Source organism: Podarcis gaigeae, assembly GCF_964106915.1.
Source record: "Podarcis gaigeae genome assembly, chromosome: 9".
Classification (NCBI taxonomy): Eukaryota; Metazoa; Chordata; class Lepidosauria; order Squamata; family Lacertidae; genus Podarcis; species Podarcis gaigeae.
The window spans coordinates 60,033,528-60,058,045 of record NC_139685.1 but is presented as its reverse complement, the minus strand read 5'-3'; the positions used below and the strand labels follow the sequence as shown (position 1 = coordinate 60,058,045).

At 40.9% G+C, this 24,518-nt stretch overlaps 1 protein-coding gene across 1 annotated transcript in view; it reads right to left on the bottom strand.

Moving 5' to 3' along the window:
* STPG2 (sperm tail PG-rich repeat containing 2) overlaps nucleotides 1–24,518 on the bottom strand; it is a 221,452-nt gene that overhangs the window by 165,316 nt on the left and 31,618 nt on the right. Inside the window, exons 7-10 of the mRNA XM_083756595.1 lie at nucleotides 21,398–21,490; nucleotides 19,478–19,637; nucleotides 15,643–15,806; nucleotides 11,718–11,807 (exon numbers count right to left, since the gene is read on the bottom strand). Coding sequence (XP_083612721.1) covers nucleotides 11,718–11,807; nucleotides 15,643–15,806; nucleotides 19,478–19,637; nucleotides 21,398–21,490 — 507 coding nt within the window. The remainder of the gene's footprint in view (nucleotides 1–11,717; nucleotides 11,808–15,642; nucleotides 15,807–19,477; nucleotides 19,638–21,397; nucleotides 21,491–24,518) is intronic.

Sequence of the window (24,518 nt, the reverse complement as noted above, 5' to 3'; positions counted from 1 at the left end):
AAAATAAATTGACTTTCTAAACAGCAAGATGCAAAGAGCTTAAGCAGCTGGCTGCTAAAGGCATATGTCATATTTTCCTTGCTGTAAACGTTGCTGTAGATTTTTTGCATAAAACATGGGACCAAAATAGATTAATTCTGTTCACATTTTGGCATTGAGATCAAAAGGTGAAAAAGACTTCCTTCAAGGGAGGAAGAAGCAGTTACAGCTTTCAAAGCTGACAGTCTGGTTGACGCCTACAAAGTCAGACTGCTGTCAGGAAGTATCCTCGCTACAGGCAGTTCAAATATTCAGATGACCAGTGTAAATTCAAGGTGGTATCCGTTTGATTCATAAGGAGTGGGCAACCAAGGGAGAAAGATCCAATCACTGAGCAACATATTGTGCAAATACATAATTAGGGGCCGTACAAAGAAGGGCCATCATTTAGTGGTATAGCACGTGAATGCTTCCATGTTTAATCCCCAGTATTTCCAGTTAAAAGGATCTCAAGATCAATACCTGTAACCATGGAGAACTGCTGTAAGCCAGAACAGAGAATACTGGGCTAGACAGACCAATGATCTGACCAGGGTTAAGACACCTGCCTATGTTTTGGGATGGACATATTTTTAAAATTAAAAAAAGTCATGGGGCATTTTTAGGGCAGGTTATGACTATATTGATATATCATCCAAAACCGTTTTGAAGCCCATACCGTGATATCGATTTCATAATTTTACCTGGCAATATATTGTGAATCACGATATGTGTGTGTGCTATGCAAAAATCAATAAAACCAAGAGTGCACATAGTCTCTGTTCCCTGGGATTATAGACTAAGACTAAGCTAAAGAAGCTGGACTGTGCATGATTAAGGGGATCAAGAATAAAATTAATCAGGAATTAACAGTTTAAACATTGTGTGGATATTTATATGGCAATAAAAACTTGGGGGTGGGGGAGGATATGAAAGAAAGTTGGCTTGATCAACCAAAAAGCAGAAGTATTTCAGATACAGTGATCACTATAACTATGCAAGAAATACATGAGAAAATGAACCATCCTAGTAGCGCCATCTTGCTGGTGTTAAAGACCTCTGAGACTGGCACAGGTGAGAAATAAGAGATATGGGGATGAGAAAGGATCAAGGCTAATGAAAAAGAGAAGAAGCTGGAATAAAGATGCAGTGAGGGTCCATGTTCACACATCATGATAAATCATACTTTCTTCCTTATTGTGGTTTAATGAGAATTTAGCAGCATGCTGGTATACCCTGCCTGATCGCTCTCACTTTGCTCCTCCCCTGGTACAAGCAGGACAAACAAACCAATGAGAAACCATGGCTTCAAGTTGGCTAGCTATCATGGTTTGTAAGGGAGAAATAAGTCATAATCCCAGGTTCAGATGTAATGCAAAGCCAAGGCGTCCTGGTTTGTTTATTCCCCAGAAAAACAAAGAAACCATATACTTTGCATATAAATACATATCTAGACCATATAACTTGCAGAAACAAGTTTAGCTACTTCTGTCTCAAAGCCTTGGTTTGCAGGTAACAGCTTTTAAAGATGAATAATATATAGAATACAGACACTTTACAAATTCCTGGAAGGATAATTTACTGTAAGAAAAGAAAGAAATGTGTAAATGATCAGAGAGTCTCAGCTCTGCACTGCCATATGGCATCACAGCATAAGATGAACATAAAATACAATTAAACTACTGTACAGCTAATGGGGTAATTTATTTCATAAAATGAATATTAAATTCTCACATGTGAAATCATGCAAAAGTTTTCAGTAGATAAACACCTCAGTCAGCAGTAACTACCAAGTCCTTTTGCTCAGTGATAGCCCTTTTATATTCACACTGTCTTTGTCAAGCAAGTAAAACCAGGGCTACAATTGCCCTACAACTGAATTTCATTTATTCGTAACCAAATCCTAGGACCCAAACGATTTGGTTAAATGAAATTTTAATGCAATTGCTTTCTTTGATAGGTAAAAATTATTTTAATTCAAGGCAACAGATGCAGGATGGGTAATGAAGTAAAATAGGTGAAACTTACAAGTTTTGAGGGTCTCAGGGATAGACAAAGAACAATCACACAGCAGGGTCTGCAATGATGCCTTTTAAGTGAAAACTGAAAGCACAGCATGAGTGACATAATGTTTCTGAAATTTGAAAAATAACCAGACGAAGCCTATAAGCTTTATTTTTTACTCTGACAAGTATATAAATCTTATTCCTCCATTAGCACAGCAAATGAGGAAGAAACTTACAGGAATGCATCAGGGATTGTTTCATTTTAGAACAATCTGTTACAATTAGAATTTTCTCAAACCATGCAGGGCTTGATTAGCATGTTAATGATTAGCTGAATTCTAACTTGTTTTGCTTGGGCCAAGACTGCTCAACTTCTAAGAGGAATAGAGCCACAGCACAGCGGAAAAGGACAATGGGTTTAATGCAGAAGAGTCTCATCTTCAATGCCCAGTATATCTACTTCAAAGTACGGTATATCAGGTAGCAGGGTAAGAAAAACTTCATCCTGAGACTTTTAAGAGCCAGTGGCAATTGGAGTGGATAGAATGGGAATCAACAGACTGATATAGTAAGGGTATGTTCACATTATTGCCTTAGCACAGTGAAGTTGTTTCTTCATCTAATCACAATTAAAGGTAAAGGTAAAGGTACCCCTGCCCGTTCGGGCGAGTCTTGCCAGACTCTAGGGTTGTGCGCGCATCTCACTCTAGAGGCCGGGAGCCAGCACTGTCCGCAGACACTTCCGGGTCACGTGGCCAGCGTGACAAGCTGCATCTGGCGATGCAGCGCAGCACATGGAATGCCGTTTACCTTCCCGCTGGTAAGCGGTCCCTATTTATCTACTTGCACCCGGGGGTGCTTTCGAACTGCTAGGTTGGCAGGCGCTGGGACCGAACGACGAGAGCGCACCCCGCCATGGGGATTCAAACTGCCGACCATGCGATCGGCAAGTCCTAGGCGCTGAGGTTTTACCCACAGCGCCACCCGCGTTCCATAATCACAATTAGATGGGCTCAATTTCCATGGCTGAAATCACTATCAGGAAGTAGGATAGCCCAACATTACAGGAAGCAGTCTTCTTTATGAACGGCTGTCCTGCCCAAGTCCAATTAAAAAATTAAAATGCGTAGGAAAGGAGGGGGGGCTTAAAACTGCCTGTCAGCTGCACCTAGACAACAGAATGAGCAGGCAGGCACCCACGTCACCTACTCAGTTTCTCCCACTATAGTGAGATGTTTTATTTTTCTATTTAGACTTTTTTTTTATTTAAATCTGCATGTGCTAGTTTTATGCAAATCTACACCATCTTTTGTTGGTGCTGCACTGAATTTTCTCTTTTCCAACTATGTGTAAGCGGCCCCACCACCACCCTTAGTAGGGTGGCCATCACCAAAGCAAGAGGGCAAAATACTATACATATTTGCATAAAAGTTTGCATATGCTGATTTATATGTGTGTGTACACAAACACAGAGTAGGAAATTATTAACCAGCAGTTTGAATCTTGCTTTGCAATTCCTATTGGATAGAATCACAAATGGGTGGTTTCTACTACTTGTGTTTCTGATCTGCTGTTGATAGTGGCAAAGCTATAGCATTCAAAATGGAACCACATGGGTCTTTTTTGCTGCCATCTGCTGGGATATTTTAAACCCATTTTTGTTTTCAAAAAAAGCAAACAACACCAATTAAGAGTCTGCGTCTTAGGTAAAAGAAAAGGTAAAGACAAAGACCATTAACCAATTTTTGAACTTGTATAGATCTTTGGATTTTCTCTATGTTGCAAATTTATTGCTGCTGCTGTTTAATTTCAACAAAAATTATTGCTTGACTATCTCACAACTATGAATGTGCATGTTGGGTGATTGGAGAGAAAACAGCTAAGCAAATATCCAAACAGGAGACCAGGTATCCTGGGATAGAGGTTGAAGCCAGAACTGAATACAAAAGACAAAAAATAACTCCTAGATGCTGAGACCAGAACCCTTTGTATTTTTAGTCACAGCTCCCTTCTCTCAGCCAAGAGCACTTCTGGAACTGGTACACAGCTGAGTAGAAAAGCACTGGGAGAAGAGACTTAAGGGAAGTAAACTGTCAGGAAGGAACAGACCATTTATTTGTCCATCTAGCTCAATATTGTCTATATTGTCTGGCCACAGCTTCCCAGCATTTCTGGAGATGAATGCAGAGCAGATTCTCTACCACTCAGCTACTGGAGAGGAGGGGACTGTTCTGCCTCTTCGGCTATTGCGAACAGATAAGCTGTTTCAGACCTTTTTCTATGCAGCTTAGACAGACGTGCTTAGCACATGAATCTGTCTTCCCCCATGCCTAGCTTGGATCCCAAACTGGATTTAAGAGTGCTAAGGAGCTTAAACCCTACTAAAGAATTAGAACAGGTGAATTAAGCCTGTTTTTGTTTTTATTTTATTTTACGTGTACAATTTCTGTTTAACCAAAGGTCAGCAGTATCAAAAACGCAAAAGCTATTTTGGAAGAAGGAAATCTGTGTGGTGTTAAGTGGATTACGGAAGGACAATATTGAGATGGGCAGACTTATAGAACGATTTGCAAGCACTCTCTCCCCATAACTGACTAATGCTATTTACTTGTGATAAACACTTTTTTATTTAAATGATGCTCTGTATCTCTCTGTGGTACAATGCACTATTAACAGTCTAATGGCAGCCTACAACCAGTTCTCATTATAGCAGCATAATAATAGTGGATTACATCTGATAGCTTCCTCGTCAAATTTAATAGGAACCATTTTCACTACAGAACTTTATAATTTGTTTTTAATCACATAATAGCATTGTGAAGCAAACGTGCCCTTTATACACTTTGGGGAATTTTTTTTTTAAAGACCTTACTAGCTCTTCCACACATATACATATTTTTTAAACCCACAAACCAACCACAGTTGCTGGTTTCCTCATTACTATGGATCCTGCTTTAAGCAAGGAAATCCATACTGTAATTTTTTGAAAACCGAAAAAATTAAAAACTGAAAATGAATAAATAAAAAGTAATAAGGGCCTATAATCTTTTCTTTTTTTTTCATGAGCCACTGCTCTGCACTACACGGTTACTAGAACTGCACCAGATTTTTGTCCAATGATGTTTTGAGGCAAAAGAGGGGCCTTCAGGGAACCTCATAAAATGAGTAAGACAGAAACCATGTGTCAGAAGCTGCTGGCGTCTCTGTGTGCCTGCCTCATGTCGTGAACCTTTTAAACCAGCGTTTCCCAAACTTGGGTCTCCAGCTGATTTTAGACTACAATTCCCATCATCCCTGACCATTGGCCCTGCTAGCAAGAGATGATGGTAGTTGTAGGCCAACAGCAGCTGGAGACCCAAGTTTAGAAAACCCTGATTTAAACTGTAGGTGGCTGCCTTCTTAAAGAACAACCTTCTAGACCAATTTTGCCTACCCACTGAAAGTTTCTTTGCATGAGCAAGAGAACAAATGACTTCTTTTTTGGCTGAGCCTTGCTTTAACAAGTTCTTCCTGTCCTTTGGCATGCCTCTTGGCTCCAATTCCTTGTTTGTCCTCTGGTCCTGTATATTCTTTGGTCTTGACTCCCAGCTTTTTCCTTGATCCTACACTGTAATTCGTCCTTCAGTCCTGCCTTGCTCATCAGTTCCAAATATTTGCCTGTCTAGTGGCTCCTGGTTCCCAGTTCCAGACTCACCTCAAAGTGCTTGCTGCCCTCAGCACAGCCCAAACACCATGTCACTTCAAGTACATGTCAAGGGGGTCTCAGTTCATGAAGCTCCCAATGATTGCCAGAGGGAATGGAGATCCAAGATTTTTGATACAAATTCAAATTTTTACTTAGTCAAAGACCATAACTGTTCAACTGTTCAACAGTACAATAAAAAACAGCTTAATATAGGATTAAAATATATTAAAGCATAAATATCATAATCCATTACAATCGAAAACCTTTATGAAGCACTGAGTTATAAAATCCTGGGAGATATAATTTATTTTTAAAATCAAGTTTACTCTGAAACAATCAGAGTATTATTTGACTTTCATTTACAGTAAAATATTTTCATGTATGTATACTAAATATATATATACTACAGCAGTGCTGTAAAACGACTGCAGAGTCCAATACAAGTTGTCAGTGGCATATATCAATATTTATTCTCTTTTCAAACCACAGTTTCTATCTCATTTTCCATATATATCTTTCCTACTGAACATCACTATTTAGTAGATATTTAGTAGAGTATTTCATAGATATCCACATCTCTTTTCTTAAGTTTGTTTGTAATAAAATTTTGTTACTTGCATAGTCAACATGGAGCTCATTTCACGGGACAAGACTAAATTTCTGAGCATCTGGTCTTCATTATATACTAATGGGCTGTCTGTTAAGAATATTGTAAAGCAATTAATTGGCAGAAAGCACATCCTTCCCCACAGGAAGCACACAAATGGCAAAACATATTATTACAGATCCCCTTTTTTCAGATAAAGACATTCTGTGGCATACAGCAGGGAAACCAATGCTTTGCAGATGACTCCATGTAAGTGTTCTAAGAGTGTTCCAGTATCCAGAACATACATCTCCACATGTGCCAAAAGACAGTGAGTTGGAAGCCATTCATATAGGACACAACCACACCGCAAAGGAGTGGCTTGGTGAATCCATATAATCATAGAATTGTAGGGTTGGAAGGGATCCCAAGAGTCGTCTAGTCCAACCCCCTGCAATGCAAGAGTCTCAACTAGATCATACATGACAAATGGTAATGAAACCTCTGCTTTAAATTCTCCAAGGAAGAAGAGTCTCCCAGCTCTCGTGGGAGTCCATTCCACGGTTAAACAGTGTTGACTGTCAGAAAGTACTTCCTGATGTTTAATCAGAATCTCCTTTCTTGTAACTTGAATCCATTGGTTTGAGTCCTACCCTCTGGAACAGGAGAAACCAAGCTTGCTCCATCCTCCATGTGAAAGCCCTTTAGATATTTGAAGATGGTTATCATATGTCTTTTCACAGCCTCCTCTTTACCAGGCTAAACACACGTAATTCTCTCAATAATTAAGAAGAAGAATTTTTTATTTATATCCCGCCCTCTGCAGCCGAAGCCAGGCTCAGGGCGGCTAACAACAATAAAATAATACAATATTCTAAAATAATTTCATTATAAAATTAATTCAAATCAAATTGATGGCAACCATTGGACTAGAGTTCTGTGAAGATTGCCAAAGGAAGGAGTCAGGCTGTGCCCTGGCCAAAGGCTTGGTGGAACAGCTCTGTCTTGCAGGCCCTGAGGAAAGATGTCAAATCCTGCAGGGCCCTAGTCTCTTGTGGCAGAGCGTTCCACCACAGCCGAAAAAGCCCTGGCTCTGGTTGAGGCCAGCCTAACCTCTCTGTGGCCTGGGACCTCCAAGATGTTTTTGTTTGAAGATCGTAGGTTCCTCTGTGGGACATACCAGGAGAGGCGGTCCCGTAGGTACGAGGGTCCTAGGCCACATAGGGTTTTAAAGGTTAAGACCAGCACCTTAAACCTGATCCTGTACTCCACCGGGAGCCAGTGCAGCTGGTATAGCACCGGGTGAATGTGATCTCACAGCGAGGATCCCGTAAGGAGTCTTGCTGCAGCATTCTGTACCCGCTGGAGTTTCTGGGTCAGTCTCAAGGGCAGCCCCACGTAGAGCGAGTTACAATAATCCAGTCTGGAGGTGACCGTCGCGTGGATCACAGTGGCTAGGTCAGGGCAAGAGAGGTAAGGAGCCAACTGCTTAGCTTGGCAAAGATGAAAAAGGCTCGACTTCCAGACGCTATCACACACTGCAACCTACTGCACTGGTTACCATAGATAATGCTTCTTCCAAGCCTAATCCCAGTAGGATGAGGGGCAACTTCCATACTATGGATACCAGGGAAGGCCTGAAGACACAGGTGCCCTCACAGGGGCCACACTAGAATCTCCCAGGGATAAGAATTCTAGCCACCTCAGGATAACAAAAAAGCCTATTACATATACGGGATTTATGGAATACTGAAGGAAATAGGTAATAGGAGGAATATGTCCAGCAAGGAAAACTTGGAAGGAGAATTTAAGCTCACCATACAATACATTCAATATTTGAATATATTGTAGTATTATTCATATAGATTTTTTCTGCTGTATTTTTTCATAATTTAGGCAGCTATCCTGTAACTACTTACCTGGGATAGAACACTGAGCTCAGATTTACATCAAAACACAGAATTGCAAATGTACAAATATGATTTCAATGTATCTTGCTTGTTTTTACACACATTGTAATGTGTCTTAAATTCTCTACTGAGAAAGAAAAGACATAAATAATTTAAATAAAATTTGCCATTCTAAGCATCTTCTGTCTTGTCTAAGAGATATTTCCTCTCGATCTTTCTTTTTGGGTCTGCTGTCACTGAAAAAAGCCTACTTTTCATCAGACATGGAGCTGCAGAGCAATGGTTTAAGACATTCATAATATAATTTTAACATATGTTTCTCTGATTTCCTTCCCTGCTGCCTACAAAACTTGTCATGTTCCTTTACTCCAAAATAGTGGTTGTAATAAATAAATAAGCAGAGGATCACATAGATTAAATTTAATATATGACAGAAGAAATAAGAGCTTGGGGAGAGAATGGAATATACTGTGGGGCTAGATCTTATAGTCTGTGGTTTGGAAGGCAATGTCATAAAGGGAGCATTCATTACAAATTGGAGAAATCCAAGCCGGAGAATGAAAATGCATGAGGGGTGCTCCATGACCACAATAAATTAAGTAAAAACCACTAAAGGGCTGTGTGTGTGAAAAGGAAAGCAATATGGATATTCTCTGGTCAATAAATTATTGTAGCCTTCCCTAATCTATTCCCCCCCCCCCCCCCCCGATATTATTGGAAGACAATTCCCATCAACCCTGACCACTGATCGTGCAGGCTGAGGCTAATGGGACCTGGAGCTCAAAACAGAGAGGAAAAGGCTGAACTATACTTAAACCTTTTTGATGATTACAGATAGGTAGCCGTGTTGGTCTGCCATAGGCAAAACAAAAAAATTCCTTCCAGTAGCACCTTAAAGACCAACTAAGTTAGTTCTTGGTATGAGCTTTCATGTGCATGCACACTTCTTCAGATACACTTCTTCAGTGTATCTGAAGAAGTGTGCATGCACACGAAAGCTCATACCAAGAACTAACTTAATTGGTCTTTAAGGTGCTACTGGAAGGAATTTTTTTGTTTTGACCTTTTGGATGGTGATTCTTGGAAGCCAGAGGAAGTCTGAGCATGTTTGAAATTCCCACCCCCTCTCAGAAGAAAATGGCATGTGCTTCGGTGACTGTTACCTTTTAATGTTTGGGGATTTCTAAGCTTTCTTATTTCATTTTATAATGCATATAAAACAGACATAACAATTATAACAACAGATGAAAATTAAAAGATGAAAAACAAAACTACAAAATTGGGATGTAGAATGAGAAAAGTTGACCATGGGTTAAAATAACAAAGTCCAAGAAAAGGCTATCAACATTATCAGATTATCAAATATAGTTCCAGATTTGCCAGGTTTGTTACAAGGGTTGCCTTGAAAAAAGATGGTGTCAGGGCTGCCTCTAGGTCCCAGCTCACAGAGGACCAACGCCAGGTTGATGTAATGTACAAAAGTCCTTATTGAAGTTTGGTTTCCATTCCAACGCCAGAGCGTGCAGCCCTACGTCTTAACCTTAGATCGGCGAAGTCCCGTCTGACTCATCACCCCTTCCGCACCAGTTTAAGATCCTAGCCCTACTCCACCTCTTCCGTTGTTCTTTCCTCCTCTGGGTCCTCCTGCCCCCTGGGGTTTCCTCCTTTCTGGACTCTTCTGACGCTGACCCCCCTGAGTCTTGCCCCTCCTTCCGGCGGGCTTTAGGACCTGGCTCCCTATCCGGGCTACCTGCTGTGCCGCTCGCTTGTACATTTGAACTTGGCGCGCGCGCCCAGCCGGTAACCTTCCTCCTGACCGTTTCCCCGCTCTCCGATGGAGGCGTGGTCAATCCTGACTCATCTCCTCTCGCTGGTAGTGAGAACACTGGCCCCGATTCCTGGGACTCCTCCCCCCCACTGCGCTCTGGTGGGGAAGCTGGTCCTGATTTCCAACTGCTGCTCTGGGAGTCCCCGCTGGCCCCTTCCTTCTGGGGTTTCCCCCTTGGCACCCCCCTTGCCCTGGCCATCGGCGCTCCCTTCTGTGAATCTTCCGATTCGCTGGAGAGGCTCGTGGAATCCCTCTGACCGCTGTCACTGCCTCCACCCCCCTCGGATTCCTCCTCCTCGCTCTCCATCTCCGCCCACTCCTGTGCCTCTGCTCCTGAACCCCTGACAGATGGTTTTACTTTATATGTCACAAATAAGTGGCAAAGAATATAATAAGTGTCTGGAGAGTCTAGTGCTTGCTGAAATTTCAAAATATGTGTGATTTTTTTCATTATAGCTATATTCCACAGTGAGTGGTACCAAGTCTACCTATTAATGTTTTTACCCAGCATCCTTCTGTTGACAAGGCCCCTTCAACAGACCCATGCAGAGGCTGGGGGCAGCCAGGTACACTTGTCCTGGGCCTCAGAGGGGGTGATGCCAAGGGGCTGCAGGACTTACACTGTCTGGCCCGGACACAAGCTCTGCACAGGCCTGACCTTCATCTATCAGATCTCTAACATTCAAGTCTCCAGCTGGCATTGACAAAGATAGCAACTCCCATAAGCAACCATTTAACCCAATAAGCTACATTTCCTAGAACCATTAACAAGCTACAGGACTCTCAACCATTAAAATGGTATGAGTGCTTTAAATGTATGTTGTGGATGTGACCTTAAGGAGCCAATACCAAAGTGCTTAAGTTTTGCTGGATACTCCCACCAGAGAAAATAAGTACTTCAGCCTCTCTTTTTTGTTTTGTTTTTTTGGTCTAATGGAGAATCCAGAAAAACTTAAGCACTTTGGTATTGGCTCCTAAAGGTCCGCATTTTACACTGCTGGTTTGTTCCCTAGAGAATTCCACGTCACCATTCTAGACCTCTGTCTCCACCGGTTACAACACAGCCACAAAATTCTGAAACAATATTTCAAGTTAATGAATTGCCTTTTGCTCTTGAATTATCTGACATTTGCTCCCACAGATTCAGTCTCCAATGTAACAGCTTATCATTCTAAATTTGACTGGTTACACAAGAGAGAAATTGTTGCCATTCAATCCAAGTTTGCAGGAGGACTAAGATGCAAAGTGTAATTAACGCAGCTCTTAAATAGCCTCAATTAAACACCTGCCTCTCAGTTACACACCATAGGGAAGGCAGATGCTTATCTAATTAACACCACAGCTCTTAGCTGAAGAAATATGGTGTGTGTGTGTGTGTCAGAATAATTTGACTATTCATATGTTTCTTAAGTTCACAACTGCTTACATCCTAAACGTCACTGGAAATAAGCACTGAATTATTCTCTATTGATGTATTTTTAAAGTACTCAATTTTCTACTGCACTATACCAACTTTTATGCTGTTTCCACAGAATGAAAGAATATGCTGAAGTCTATTAGGACAACTATTTTCTGCAATGGAGTTATATACTTGCATAGAATATGAATCTGTGGATTACCTACTATTCTATAATTTGGGAGCATGCAGCATAAAGGGAGAGGAATCAGTCTGGAGACAGCTTACCGAGCTTACTCTTGGAATTCTTTCTGTAACTGACGCAAAAATGGCCAATTCCTTCTTCTTTTTTCGTGGTTCTTCAGTGGTCTCTTTAACCTGAAATTTGAGTAGGTAGTATTATGTTTGGGTACAGGGGAGGTTACATTATAAAGGGAAGTCTGAATGTGTCACTGCTTTACAGTTTTAGTAAATATTAGTCTGTTGGCAGAATCCTCAGACTCATTTGCACAAATAAGCTGTTCACGTACAATGCTAGGCCAAAAATCCTATCTTAACAAGTGATTATATAAGCATGAGCTGTATGCAGGTCAGTTGAGCTCCCTTGAATCCACTTCACTCATCCTTTCATGTGAAAGACTCAACATGCCAGGATTCAGCAACTAACCATAGCTTCCTGTTACAAGCACGTTGCTTCAAAACAGGCTAGGGCATGAAGCCATGGTTTGAAAACACCTAAGGGCAAACTATGTTTATGTGCTGAATCCTGTCGTGTTCAGCTGTTTGTACAAGGAAAGACTGAAGCAGCTGCAAAAGAGTTATTTGCGCCCGCCTGCAGCTTGGGTATATCTTGATTTACTCAAGACACAATTTTTGGATTAGCACTGGTGCTAATACAGCTCTACCTGCCCTGATCTCTAATACTTCCAAGAAAGATCCCACTAAAGATTCACCTCTTTCTAGAACTTTATCATAAAAGCACTTAAGTGTGTGCAATTCTACTAGAATTATATTTTATTCCTAAAGGTAAAGGGATCCCTGACCATTAGGTCCAGTCGTGACCGACTCTGGGGTTGCGGCGCTCATCTTGCTTTATTGGCCGAGGGAGCCGGCGTACAGCTTCCAGGTCATGTGGCCAGCATGACTAAGCCGCTTCTGGCGAACCAGAGCAGCGCACGGAAACGCCATTTACCTTCCCGCCGGAAGCATTAGAGACCTATTTATCTACTTGGGCGTATTAGAGACCTATTTATCTACTTGTACTTTGACGTGCTTTCGAACTGCTAGGTTGGCGGGAGTGCTAGGTTGGCAGGAGATTTTATTCCTACTAGGATATAAATATTTCTTTAAATAAAAATATTAAGGGCACCTTTGTGAGAATAACTTCACAAGGAGTCATGGGAGTCTTCTCCCTTGCTCAGCATGTCTCCCATAGAGATATTCTATCTCATTTTACCCCAGCCAGCAAGTGAATCCTGGACCAGGAGCATAGCTAGCCAGGGGTGGGGGGTGCTGTCTGTACCAGGTGGGTGGGGGCATAGGGCAGCACAGCAGGGGAGATTGAGTTTGGCACTGTGGCTGCCGGGCGTTTGGGGGGATGCAGCTACGCAACAACTTTGGTCCACTCCAGGCACCGGTGGGGATTGCTACGCCGCTGTCCTGGACAGAGTTCTACAAAAAAAAAATCCCCTGCAAAAATTAAAATTGACAATCCCCTTGGTAGACAGCACACCAGGCCATGCAAAACAGGCAAATATAACTAATTTAATATTATTGTGATTTATGGTAATTCATTGTAAGTGTTTAAAATTTGTCCCCTGACAATTGGCTCTCTGGAGAAACTATATAATCTTACAGAGCTACGAGTTGGATTTTGAAAACTTTTTGCAAACATTGTGTTATGTAGGAAATGCAAGATACTTTTTAGTTATGCATTTTGTTTTGGATTATTTTTAATAAGCTCATTTTAAAAGCTGACGAACAATATTTGATGACTTTGCCCCAGTAAGAAATGTTAATAGCATATCCAACCCCCTTCTCCCTTCCGCTATCATGAGACCTATCTCTAAATTTATCTATAATAACTTCTAATGATAATATATGTTAGCTATTCAGCTTGATTAAGACCTAAGGGGGGGAAAGTATTTGCATCTGAGACATGCTGCGGAAAATTGTCCCTACAACTAGCATATTTGGTAATATGTATTCAGTTCTTCCCCTTATGATTATAATTCTGTTAAATCAGCTGTCAGGGAATGTTAATGGGGCTCTTAGGTAGTCATACTTAATATGTTCGATAATATGGAGCAAGAGAAAGATCCTATGCTAATTAATTGACACCACTTGAGAAATAGTGTAGGTTTACTATTCTTCTAGTTTGACTGTAGTGTGGAAATGTAAGTTATTTTCTAATAACTAGTTACTTATTTTCTCTGTATTTACAAGATGGTCTATGTCGTTCTTTAAACCACAGTAGAACCAATTTCTTTTATAGAGAGATTTTTCTCATTCAGAAAGGATTATTCACAAGTACTTTCCAGAGGGAAACCCGTCTTGGTTTGTTACAGTAAAAAAGAAAAAGAGTGTGTACTGTTGTACCTTAAAACCTAACAGATTTACTGTGGTGTAATATTCCATGGATTGCAGTCATGAAAGTCTATGAAACCTTATGCCACAATAAACTAGTTTTTAAGGTGCCACAATCTTCTTTTTTGTTTTCCTATATAACTGTAAGCCAATTCCCTAGTTTCTGTTTGATGAAGCTTGGCTCCTCTGTACTGCACATTTCTGTCTCCCAGTAAGTGCTCAGAGGCAGTAATGCCAAATGCAAAGTCTGGTAACCCTATGAAAATTTACTGGAAAGTTAGATCCCACTGAATTCAGTGGGGCTAACTCCCTAGTAAATCTTCTTCAACGGTCACTTGTAGCCAAGTAAGATTGTCTTCCATGAACACAGTGTTAACAGTGAGTCCATAAGTGACTGTGGAGGCCAAGGTAAATGCAGTGGTACCTCGGGTTAAGTACTTAATTCGTTCCGGAGGTCTGTTCTTAACCTGAAACTGTTCTTAACCTGAAGCACCACTTTAGCTAATGGGGCCTCCTGCTGCTGCCGCGCCACCGGAGCATGATTTCTGTTCTCATCCTGAAGCAAAGTTCTGAAGTGTATGTAACCCGAGGTACCACTGTATGCTTAAAAGGGCAGCCTGAATGGTGTAAAGCAGAAAAGCAGGTGAGAACAGAAAGAGGGGACTGAAACAGCTGAGTTGGAAAGTGATTAAATCAATCTTACAATTCTAAGTGAAGGAGCAGAGGGAGGAACACTAAATTGGCTTGTCTGCTTACACTGGCCTGTATCAGACCAACCTCCCCCACAAAAGATGCACAAGCACCTGCTGTTCACTTGCCTCTTTACAGATGAAAACAAATATAGCTTTGGTAGATCAGACCACAGGTCCATCAAGTCTAGGATCCTATTTCCAATAATGGCCAGATAGCCTCTGGGAAACCCATCAGTACAGCATGAAAACAACAGATCCCTTTTTGTTTATACCCAGCACCTGGTATTCAGAGATATAAAGGAGGGATGATGGGAAACCTGTGGCCCTCCAGATATTTTTGGACTCTCACCAGTCCCAGCCAACAAAACCAATGGGCAGGGATTATGGGAAATGCTTTCCAACATCTTCTGGATGGCCACAGCTTTGCCATCCCTTTGAACACAGGTGCTCCATTAAGTTATCATGCTAACAGCAGTTGACAGATTTATTCTCCATTTGCAGAACTGATTATCTGCTGCTGCTACATTCATGTACAAGTGGCTTTTGCTAAATAAAGAATTCAGCACTTACTCTCATTTGAGGTTTTGTTTTGTTTTTATACCGCCCTTCATCAGAGAATCACAGGGCAATTTACAATATAAAAACACAAAAATACATACCATAGTAAAAAACAAAAAACAGTAACCTACACACACAGTTTAAAAGTCCATAGATGGTTTAATTAGCCAAAGGCCTGCAAGAAGAGAAATGTTTTTTCCTGGCACAAGACATCTCTGGATTATAGACAAAGTAGATTAACACTACAATTCTAAACACATTTACCAGGAAGTAACCCCCTTTAAGCCCAGAGAGACTTACTGCTGAGTAAAGTTGCACAGGTCTGTACCACAAATTATTTGGGCTCCATTTTTAACATGCAAAAGAAACCAATCTACCTGATAATCAGCTGGTCCAGGAGTAGTAAAAGCTTCTCTCTTGACTAAATATAAGAGTCTAGGAACTGAAGAACCAAATGCTCCCTTTTTCTTTTTTTCCATGTCAGCCTTTTTAAGACTTTCTGTTGCAATGCTGTGGTTGAGAATATTATAGAATGCAGGACCTGCACAGCATACAATGAAATTCTGTAAGCATAATAGCTGTTACGTAATTCTTTTACCACAGACAATTAAGTTAAAACGGGAATTGTAGGAGAAAGGGCAAAAGTGCTATACAAAAAGAAAACAATACGCTTATATACACATACACATATAGCACAGCACTATAACTACTTTGGATTGTCAAGGAAAAAGAAAACCCACATCTCTGCCAGGTGAGAAGGTCCACATTTAACAGACTGAGGACACGATCAAATGTTGTACTCAGCAAAGAGAGGCTTATGCTGAAGATAAATGGTAGGCCACATTTCTTGCAGATTAGAGGACGAAAGCAAAGACTTCTGTTCAAGGACAGAGTACAAGGAGAGGTGCAATGGAAGGGAAATGAGCAGAATGAGAAATACATCATTAGCATGTTTTCATGGTAGGCAGCTCAAAAATATACAAAGGGTCACCAAACATTATACCCTTTGATACATTTCAGGTTATTTACATTTGCTTTCATACAATGTTTTTAAAAAGGACGAATCTAGAAATCATTGGGGAAACCGTTCATTCATACTAGATTCCACCCTTCCCCTAGTTTCTGCAAGTATCTCATTCAGTTGTCTTGTTTATACACAGCTCACTCAAAGTGCTCTGAGAGAGAGAGAGAGAGAGAGAGAGAGAGAGAGAGAGAGAGCACACACTCTTGGGAATACCATTAATAGGTACTATTTGTCTTAGGAAGTGACTGTCATATTATAGTGCTGATGACCTCTAGAATCTTAGGATAACTAGCGTGATCTGCAACACAAGAATAAATAGCTTTTTCTGACTGTCAACAAGGGTGACCTTGTCAGATGTGAAGGAATATGCGGGGAACTCAATGGAAACTGTGGTAAATATTTACAATAAAGACCCACTTCTTTGAATGGCAAGAAAATATTCATAAATTATAAACTCTACAGCTGTAATACTATGTGCTCTTATTTAAAAGTTAGTCTCAGTGAGCTGAATTGTGGTAGTTCTGTTTAGCATACTGTTATGCACCTCCCATTTCCTTGAGTTGTAGAAATAAATGGGCTGTGTTACAGAGCTTAGTTTCCTTTGGTGGAGAGACAGTATTAGAGACATGGTGTCTTTTTACAAACATACAAGTGGAGCCCAGCTGAAGCTACAGTAGGCAATAGAACAACTAATCCTGTTTTGACTTCCCAAGGAGCAACAGCACTCAAAGACAGATTCTCTTTTGGTCAACCTCACTTAAACTTTCTACCTTTGTCTCAATGCATATTGTACAATTCAGTTTCTAGCTGCTTCAGTTTCTAGCAACCAACCCTTGCTGTGTATGGGAGAAACTGAAGCCTAAAATATAGACCATCAAGCTCTTTGGTTAAGTTCCTGATCACCTGCTATGGTAACACAGGGAAAACAATAGCAATAAGCCCATTCAGAATCATCAAAACCATCTAAACTCCAAGCAATATTTTGTTTTAAGCAAAACCACTTTCTGTCACTTTATGTGCTTTCATTAATGTGTTTCTAATAAAACTGCTAAGCTTGTATTTGGGTAGGCAGAGGGAAGCAAGGCTATTATTTAACTATATGATTTAGCAAATACTGCCAAAAGGATAGTTCAAACAATACTGATATTAGAGGTATACATATGACTTCTAAATCCATCAGAGGCACAAACATTGCTTATATGCTGATATTTGAACAAGCATTGTAATATAGCTGGAGTCAGCAGCACAAGAAAAACTTTCACATGCAACCCACTTTGGCCCATTCTCATTTTTTGCATAAAAAACTTTTTTTTATTATTTATACAACCATTACACAATGAGATGACTTTGTAGTCACCTCTTCCGAGACATCTATATATGTCCTGACCTCATCTTACAGTGGTGCCTCGCAAGACGAAATTAATTCGTTCCGCAAGTCTTTTCGTCTTGCGAGTTTTTCGTCTTGCGAAGCACGGTTTCCCATAGGAATGCATTGAAAATCAATCAATGCGTTCCTATGGAAACCGCCTTCAGACCAGGTCCGGGGACAGTCTGTCCCCCGACCTCCTCTGAAGGCTGGGGGGGGGGGGACAAGGGCTTTTTTCCCACCGCCAGCCTTCAGAAGGCTGTTCTGAAGGCTGGCGATGGGAAGAAAAAGCCTTCTCCCCACCTCCCGCCCCGCAAGCTCCGGGGACAGGACGGCTTTGCTACCGACCGCCAGCATTTTAAAAGCCCCCGGGACAGCGGAGAAGTCTCCGCTGTCCCGGGAAGGCAGGCAGGGAGGAGCAAAGACTTTCGCCCCCCGCCGGCCTTCAGAAGAGGTCTAGGACCTCTTCTGAAGGCCGGTGGTGGGCGAAAGTCTTTGCTCCCCCCCGCCTGCCTTCAAAAGCCGCCGGGATAACGGAGAAATGCGCTGCGCTTCTCCGCTATCCCGGGAAGGCAGCGGAGGGGAGCAAAGACTTTTGCCCCCCGCCGGCCTTCAGAAGAGGTCCAGGATCTTCAGAAGAGGCTCCTGACGGCCAGCATTTTAAAAGCGGTCCGGGATAGCAGGAAAGCGCAGCGCAATTCCCTGCTTTCCCGGACCGCTTTTAAAATGCTGGCGGTGGGGAGCAAAGCCTTTCGGCCCCCGCCGGCCTTCCTGGACCTCTTCTGAAGGCCGGAGGGGAGCGAAAGGCTTTGCTCCCCACCGCCAGCATTTAAAAGAGGTCCCTGGAGATTTCCCTATGGGCTTTCTTCTTGCGAAGCAAACCCATAGGGAAATTTGTCTTGCGGAACGACTCAAAAACGAAAAACTCTTTCGTCTTTCGAGTTTTTCGTTTTGCGAGGCGTTCGTCTTGCGGGGCACCACTGTATTTGTATTGGAAAACAACCCATATTTGAAAGTTATGGTTTCTGAAGTCCTCTCAAAAACAATGCATAATCTTATTGTATCCTGAACTATTTGAGACTGGGCTTTACTACTCAGATTCAGTTTGACAATTCAGCTCCACATCATTATGTACATTAATCACTATGCGGAATGTATTGTTTTGTAATACAAATCCAGATCCATTGCTATCTTCACTGATTATTTATCCTGAACCACATGAACTTAACACCAGACAAATACTTCCTTTCAGCAGAGAACTCAGGTGGTTGGTTGCTTATCGGCTGGGAAGTGAAATAGGACCACCCAAACGCTTAGAAGATTTCCTAGGTATCCTGAAATAAATAAGTGTATAACTTAAAAGAAAAATGCTTAACCCCAAACCTGCCTAGCATGCAGAAAGTGCTAAGGAAGAAGTTAAGTGGAGAGCAGGGACATAAGCTGGAGGTGTCAAAGAAAGATATAACTGATCTGCTTAAGACCCTGGCAGTTTCATATTGGAGTGGGGATTCGCATTATGGAGATATAGACCATGTATGAAGGGAAAAGGCTACACTCTCTGCATTAATAAGGGATGCTTCAGAAGTAAGAAAAGGAAGAGGGACACTTTTCTCTTTCCCACTCTCCAGAAACATCACAATGTATAAATAAGGAAAATGCTGAAGTTTCCCTTTATGCCCTCCTGAAAAGCCATAGCGCATACACACAATGGAGGCCTGAGCAGCACCTCAAGGTTCCTGCTGCAGGCTGCCTGGAGCACTCCTCTTAGAGGGTGGAGATATTTTGCTGCTCGTCCCACTTGTTTACATTAATTACTGCAAACCTGGACTTTTTCGCAGCCTGTGGTCTTGGGTGAATCGAACAGCTGTATTGCCAAATGGAATGTTTTTTGTTTGAGTCGCTTTCTTCAAGGACTCAAGAGCGTAGCGAGTTTCATTATATGTGCCAGGAGCTGGGGCAGTTGATTTCACAGGTGCAAATCTCTACGGAAACACAAGAGAAAATAAATCAATGACAAGCAATCCCTTCAAATAGCTATGTAGGTAGAAAGATCCCAACTTTGTCTAAAAACAGCTTTCTCAATCTAATAGCAATAAACTAAAAGGACATATTTTATTGTCTTACACTGTGTCAAACCATTCGTCTATCTTCTTTATTTTAATCAATATTTTTTTCTGTTTTCAAAACTAAACAAGGTTATCTACTCAAAGATTCCAGCAGAGCTCTTTTCCAGTCCTGCAACTGAGTGCTTTTTAACTGCGCCTGAATCTGAGACCTTTCCGCATTCAAAGCATGCACTCTGTGATGGGAATTCTGGCCATCCTTAAAAATAAAGGTAGCATTTATAAATTGACAAGTTAACTTGTGATTTGTATATCACAAGTTTTATTGATGGAATCATTTCCTGACTGCAAGTGGCTTATGTAGTGCTCACTAGAAAGTCACTGGTGTATAATATAAAACATATTTTAATATACTTGTCAGAGCTTTGCAAGCCAGATATTGAGAGCAACAAGCAACAAGATGCATCTTGTCTGTTGCTTGACTTTAGCTGGTTATGCTGATTTAACCAAATGAATAGTCAAGGCTCTTAATAGGGAATATTCTGCAGAGGAGCAACATCTGAGCTTCAATACTCTGAAGAGGCAACCAAACAGCTAAAAGGCTGGGCAATATGTTGATGCAATCACATGCTTTTTCAGAATTTTCTTTTATGCTACTGGATTAGAAATGAGTATAGCTATCTTGAATGTTGTGCACGGGCTGATTACTATGTCGTTGCATAATGTTACCTGATGTGTGTGATCAGAGGCTAAATAAGGTGCTGGTGGTCCTTAATGGCCAGGAATCTGGAATCCCAAATCTCTATGGGCAGGGTAGGCCCAAGACATTTTTGCTGCCTAGGGCAAAGGTCAAGATGGTAATCCCTCACCAATTTCATAAACAGAAGCTGTCAAGATTGGCAGATGAATCTTACTGATGGGACAGCATCCTCCACGATACCAATGGTCAGCAAGACAGCTTGGCAGGGGGCACACACAGCTCTGTTCTACAACTTCTTGCCTGCCCCACATTTGCCACCTGAGGCAACTGTTTCACATCTGGTGCCTAATGGTAGGCCCAGTCCTCTGTGTGAGTATGGAGGAGTAATTTAAATTTGGGGATAGAAAGAAAAGAGGCAGAAGAAGCTTGAGATTTTAAACTAGAATAAAAGAAGCATATCTGGTGCCGTACAGTGCTGTACTTTGGAAATTTGTTGCAAGATTAGCATTTATGGTACCTGCTGTAGGAGTGTACATGTTTCCACTATCAGTGTTTATATACCAGTAAAAAGTTATCACAATGGTACCAGAAATCTCCGCCATATTCTCCTATGCAAAGGAAATAAATTCATGTACAGTGGTACCTTGATTCTCAAACACCTTGGTACTTGAACATTTCGGCTCCCAGACACTGAAAACCCAGAAGTAAGTGTTCCAGTTTTCAAACATTTTTCAAAAGCTGAACGTCTGGTGCAGCTGTTGGCTATTGTTTCCAGGGCACCTTCACCAATCAGAAGCCGTGCCTTGGTTTTTGAACATTTCAGAAGTCAAACAGACGTACAGAATGGATTACATTTGAGAACCAAGGTACCACTGTAATGCCATCCCTGGAACTTCTCACTGCTCAGATAAGTGGGTTAAATGTAACAACATTATGGGAAATGAAAAAAAGAAAGAAAAGGAGCTTTATTACTTCTTACTTGGGCAAGTGAAAGGAAAGGAGCACTTCGTGTTGCACTAACTGGCTTCTCAAACTGACTTCTTATGTAATACTGGCCAGGACCTGGAACACCCTGCAAAACAGTTACAGCAACTATGACTGAAATAGCATCAAATACAGCACATAGTTTGTATTGCAGGCTGTGTTAACTCTGGAACAAGAGTGGTGACAGAAATGTGGGATATAAATACATTAAATAATTGTGATAAAAGGCTTCCCTCTAAGAAACTTAACGAAAGAGAAAACCCTGAGAAAACCACAGAACATAGAACTCAAATCACAGAAATAACCCAAAGCTTTCAAAAGTAAAATGTTTTAGGCAATTATGTGAATCAGCTGTATAGTCACATTTTGAGGAGATATGGGATGTTTCTTTTCACTATTGAGATTCTGAAAAATTGTGGCCAAGGGCAAAGATCAAACAGCACAGTGAATGAGCAATGAAAGATCCTTCCTTCCAACATGCAAACAGCTTCCAGTGTCAACCAAGACCCTGAAATAACAACAGATTGCAGAGAAGCCAGTCCATAGCTTCCTTCCTCTCAACCGAGAAAGATCACCTACATTGCAAAATGTGCTTTCAGTCAGGCCCTTTTTTCAGCTGGAACTCAGTTCTGGCACCTCTAAGGTAGGTTCCATTGCCATTATAAGAGAGTAAACGAGGTGTTCATGGAGAGTTCTGGTACCTCTTTTTCTAGAAAAATAGCACTGCTTACAGTTTAGGCTATCAACATGGCAGCAGAAGGAAGGTATTTCAGTGCCAAGAATGCTTCATTCTAGCAACACCACTTTGGTATGCACAAACAGGATTCTGCAACACCAAAATATTTTGCTTTCAAATTGTGAAACACAACAACTATGTATACATCCCCAATCGGTTTTTCCTGGTGTGCAGGAGGGAACATAACTGGAAAAAGGTGAAGTGCAACATAAATAGGATCTACTGTAAGGGTAGGGAACTGTGGAAATCCATATGTTGCTGGACCTCCATCGTCCGTGAACATGGGGCTGGGACTACAGGGAGTTAGCATCTAACCGCATCCAATTCCCCACCCTAGTCTATGCCACTCAGTCTTAAAGTAGGAAATGCTCTGCGAAGGGGCCACTGGGGCAGGACTCGAGGGCCATTTGTCTTGGATCTCAAGGTCAAAGGAGGCTCAGATTTAGACAATTATACTTTGGCATTTGATAAGTTTTGCAATTTGTCCTTATGCACATCAGATGAAATGTGACACACACATTCAGCTTAGAGCTGCAAAATTAAGGAAAAAAGAGACGTCATTTGGTAGAAGACGTACTTTTTTTGTTAAATGAGATATGTCTTGCTCTTTTTCTTGGTGTTTTATTTTGTTTGTGTGGGTCATAATTTTTAAATTATTATTATAGCTAAAGGGGCTCAAAAGACGAGAGTGGCCTGGGTGCCTGTGGACCTCTGAGAAGGCCTGACTCTGTGCACACAATGAAATGTCCAGTTACTCCAATTATTGAAGAGTATGAGGCAGACTGCTCAGAGTTTCTTATATGCATCAGATTTTCAAGACCAATGGTCAGGAAGCAACGAGGCAGCCAGGACAGGTAGTCTAAAGGCAAGTGTGCAGTCAGGGCCCCATGGAGATTCGAATTACACTCCCACTGCCCCACATAGGCAATGGAAATTGAAATATAATCATCATTCCTTTTTCAAAATGAGTCCAAAAGGTAAAGGCTGGAGTATTTATGAAAATTTATCTCATTAAGTATACTTGCTCTTGTTCAATGAAGTGCCATAAAACAAATTTAAATACACTTTAAAATAAATGCTTATTAACCTAAAGTGCATTCCATATGGTTCTTATCTCAACTGGGCTTTCAGCTAAATGGCTAGAATACCAAGGCTCTAAGAGAAAATAGGTCTCTCATAGCAAAGGTTGCATTGAATTAATGAGGGAGGCACAGATGTAGAAATACTTTTGCTGACCAATTTCCAGTGCTTGATTGGCTAATGCTTAATGCAAGTCTTCCATCTTACAATAGACCAAAGATTTTGTATTGGCAGTACTAATTTGCATAATTGCAACATAAATTTTAGTTAACTCAAGGCTCAAGTACATCCTGTGTTTTAATAAAGCAAATAAGTGCACTCAGTATAGACAAAACTGAACTAATTAAATCTTAAAAGACTTAATTCAGTTTAAAATGGTAAATGGCAAGTTATGTAGTAAAGATTGAAAAATACCTTAGCAATCCATCAATAATATGTAAGGGGCAGGGTGACTTGGATATCTGCATTATGAACACTTTATGGCCCCAAATAATAATAATTAAAAAGAATTAAGACTGTATTTCACTGGGAAAATATATCAATTGTCTAGTTTATGCTGGCAAACCAGATAATGAGATGCTGATATATCAGCATGAAGTTCTGCTTTCTGCCTTATTATTTCCTTAAGCTTAAATAAGTGCAGAAACAGTACCTTTGTAAACTCTCTGCACAGTAAATATATATGAAGGTTCTTATACTAGATATTTCCTAGCATTACTATCTGCAGAGTTAGAGGAACAAACTTATGGGTCTGTCTTAGAGTCTCAATAGTCATTTTAACTTCTGGAGAGAAGGAACACAGCTACTAATGTATAGATTTTACTAAAGCAATTGCAAATTGTACTGGAGACGTTATAAATATTCATAAAGAAATTAGCATCAAAGTAAGATTAATTCTAAGAGAACTCACCTACTGAAAATTCCATCAGCAGATAAATATTTTATACTTCTTAAGAAGTCTCTCTTCTTGTTCACTAATGCAACTTGATTAGTATTAACCTTTCACTGTTGTGACATCCTTTTCCCTCCCATTTAAACTCATCTCAAAACTTCCTGAAAGCACACTCTTAATACTGCAAGACCATTGCTATTTGTTATCTTCCAAAAGGCATTTAACTTGAAAAGGCAACCAGAACATGACCCAGTTCAGCGTAACATGGAGTTTAAAAGTGAGCTCACGAAGTCGAACACAGTCCTATTTAATCTCAGAAAGGGAACCCTTTCAATAAATTAAGAGAATATAGTTACAAGGAAATTCAAAGAGCTCCATTAAAGAAACTCAACTATCTTCAGGAGCTTA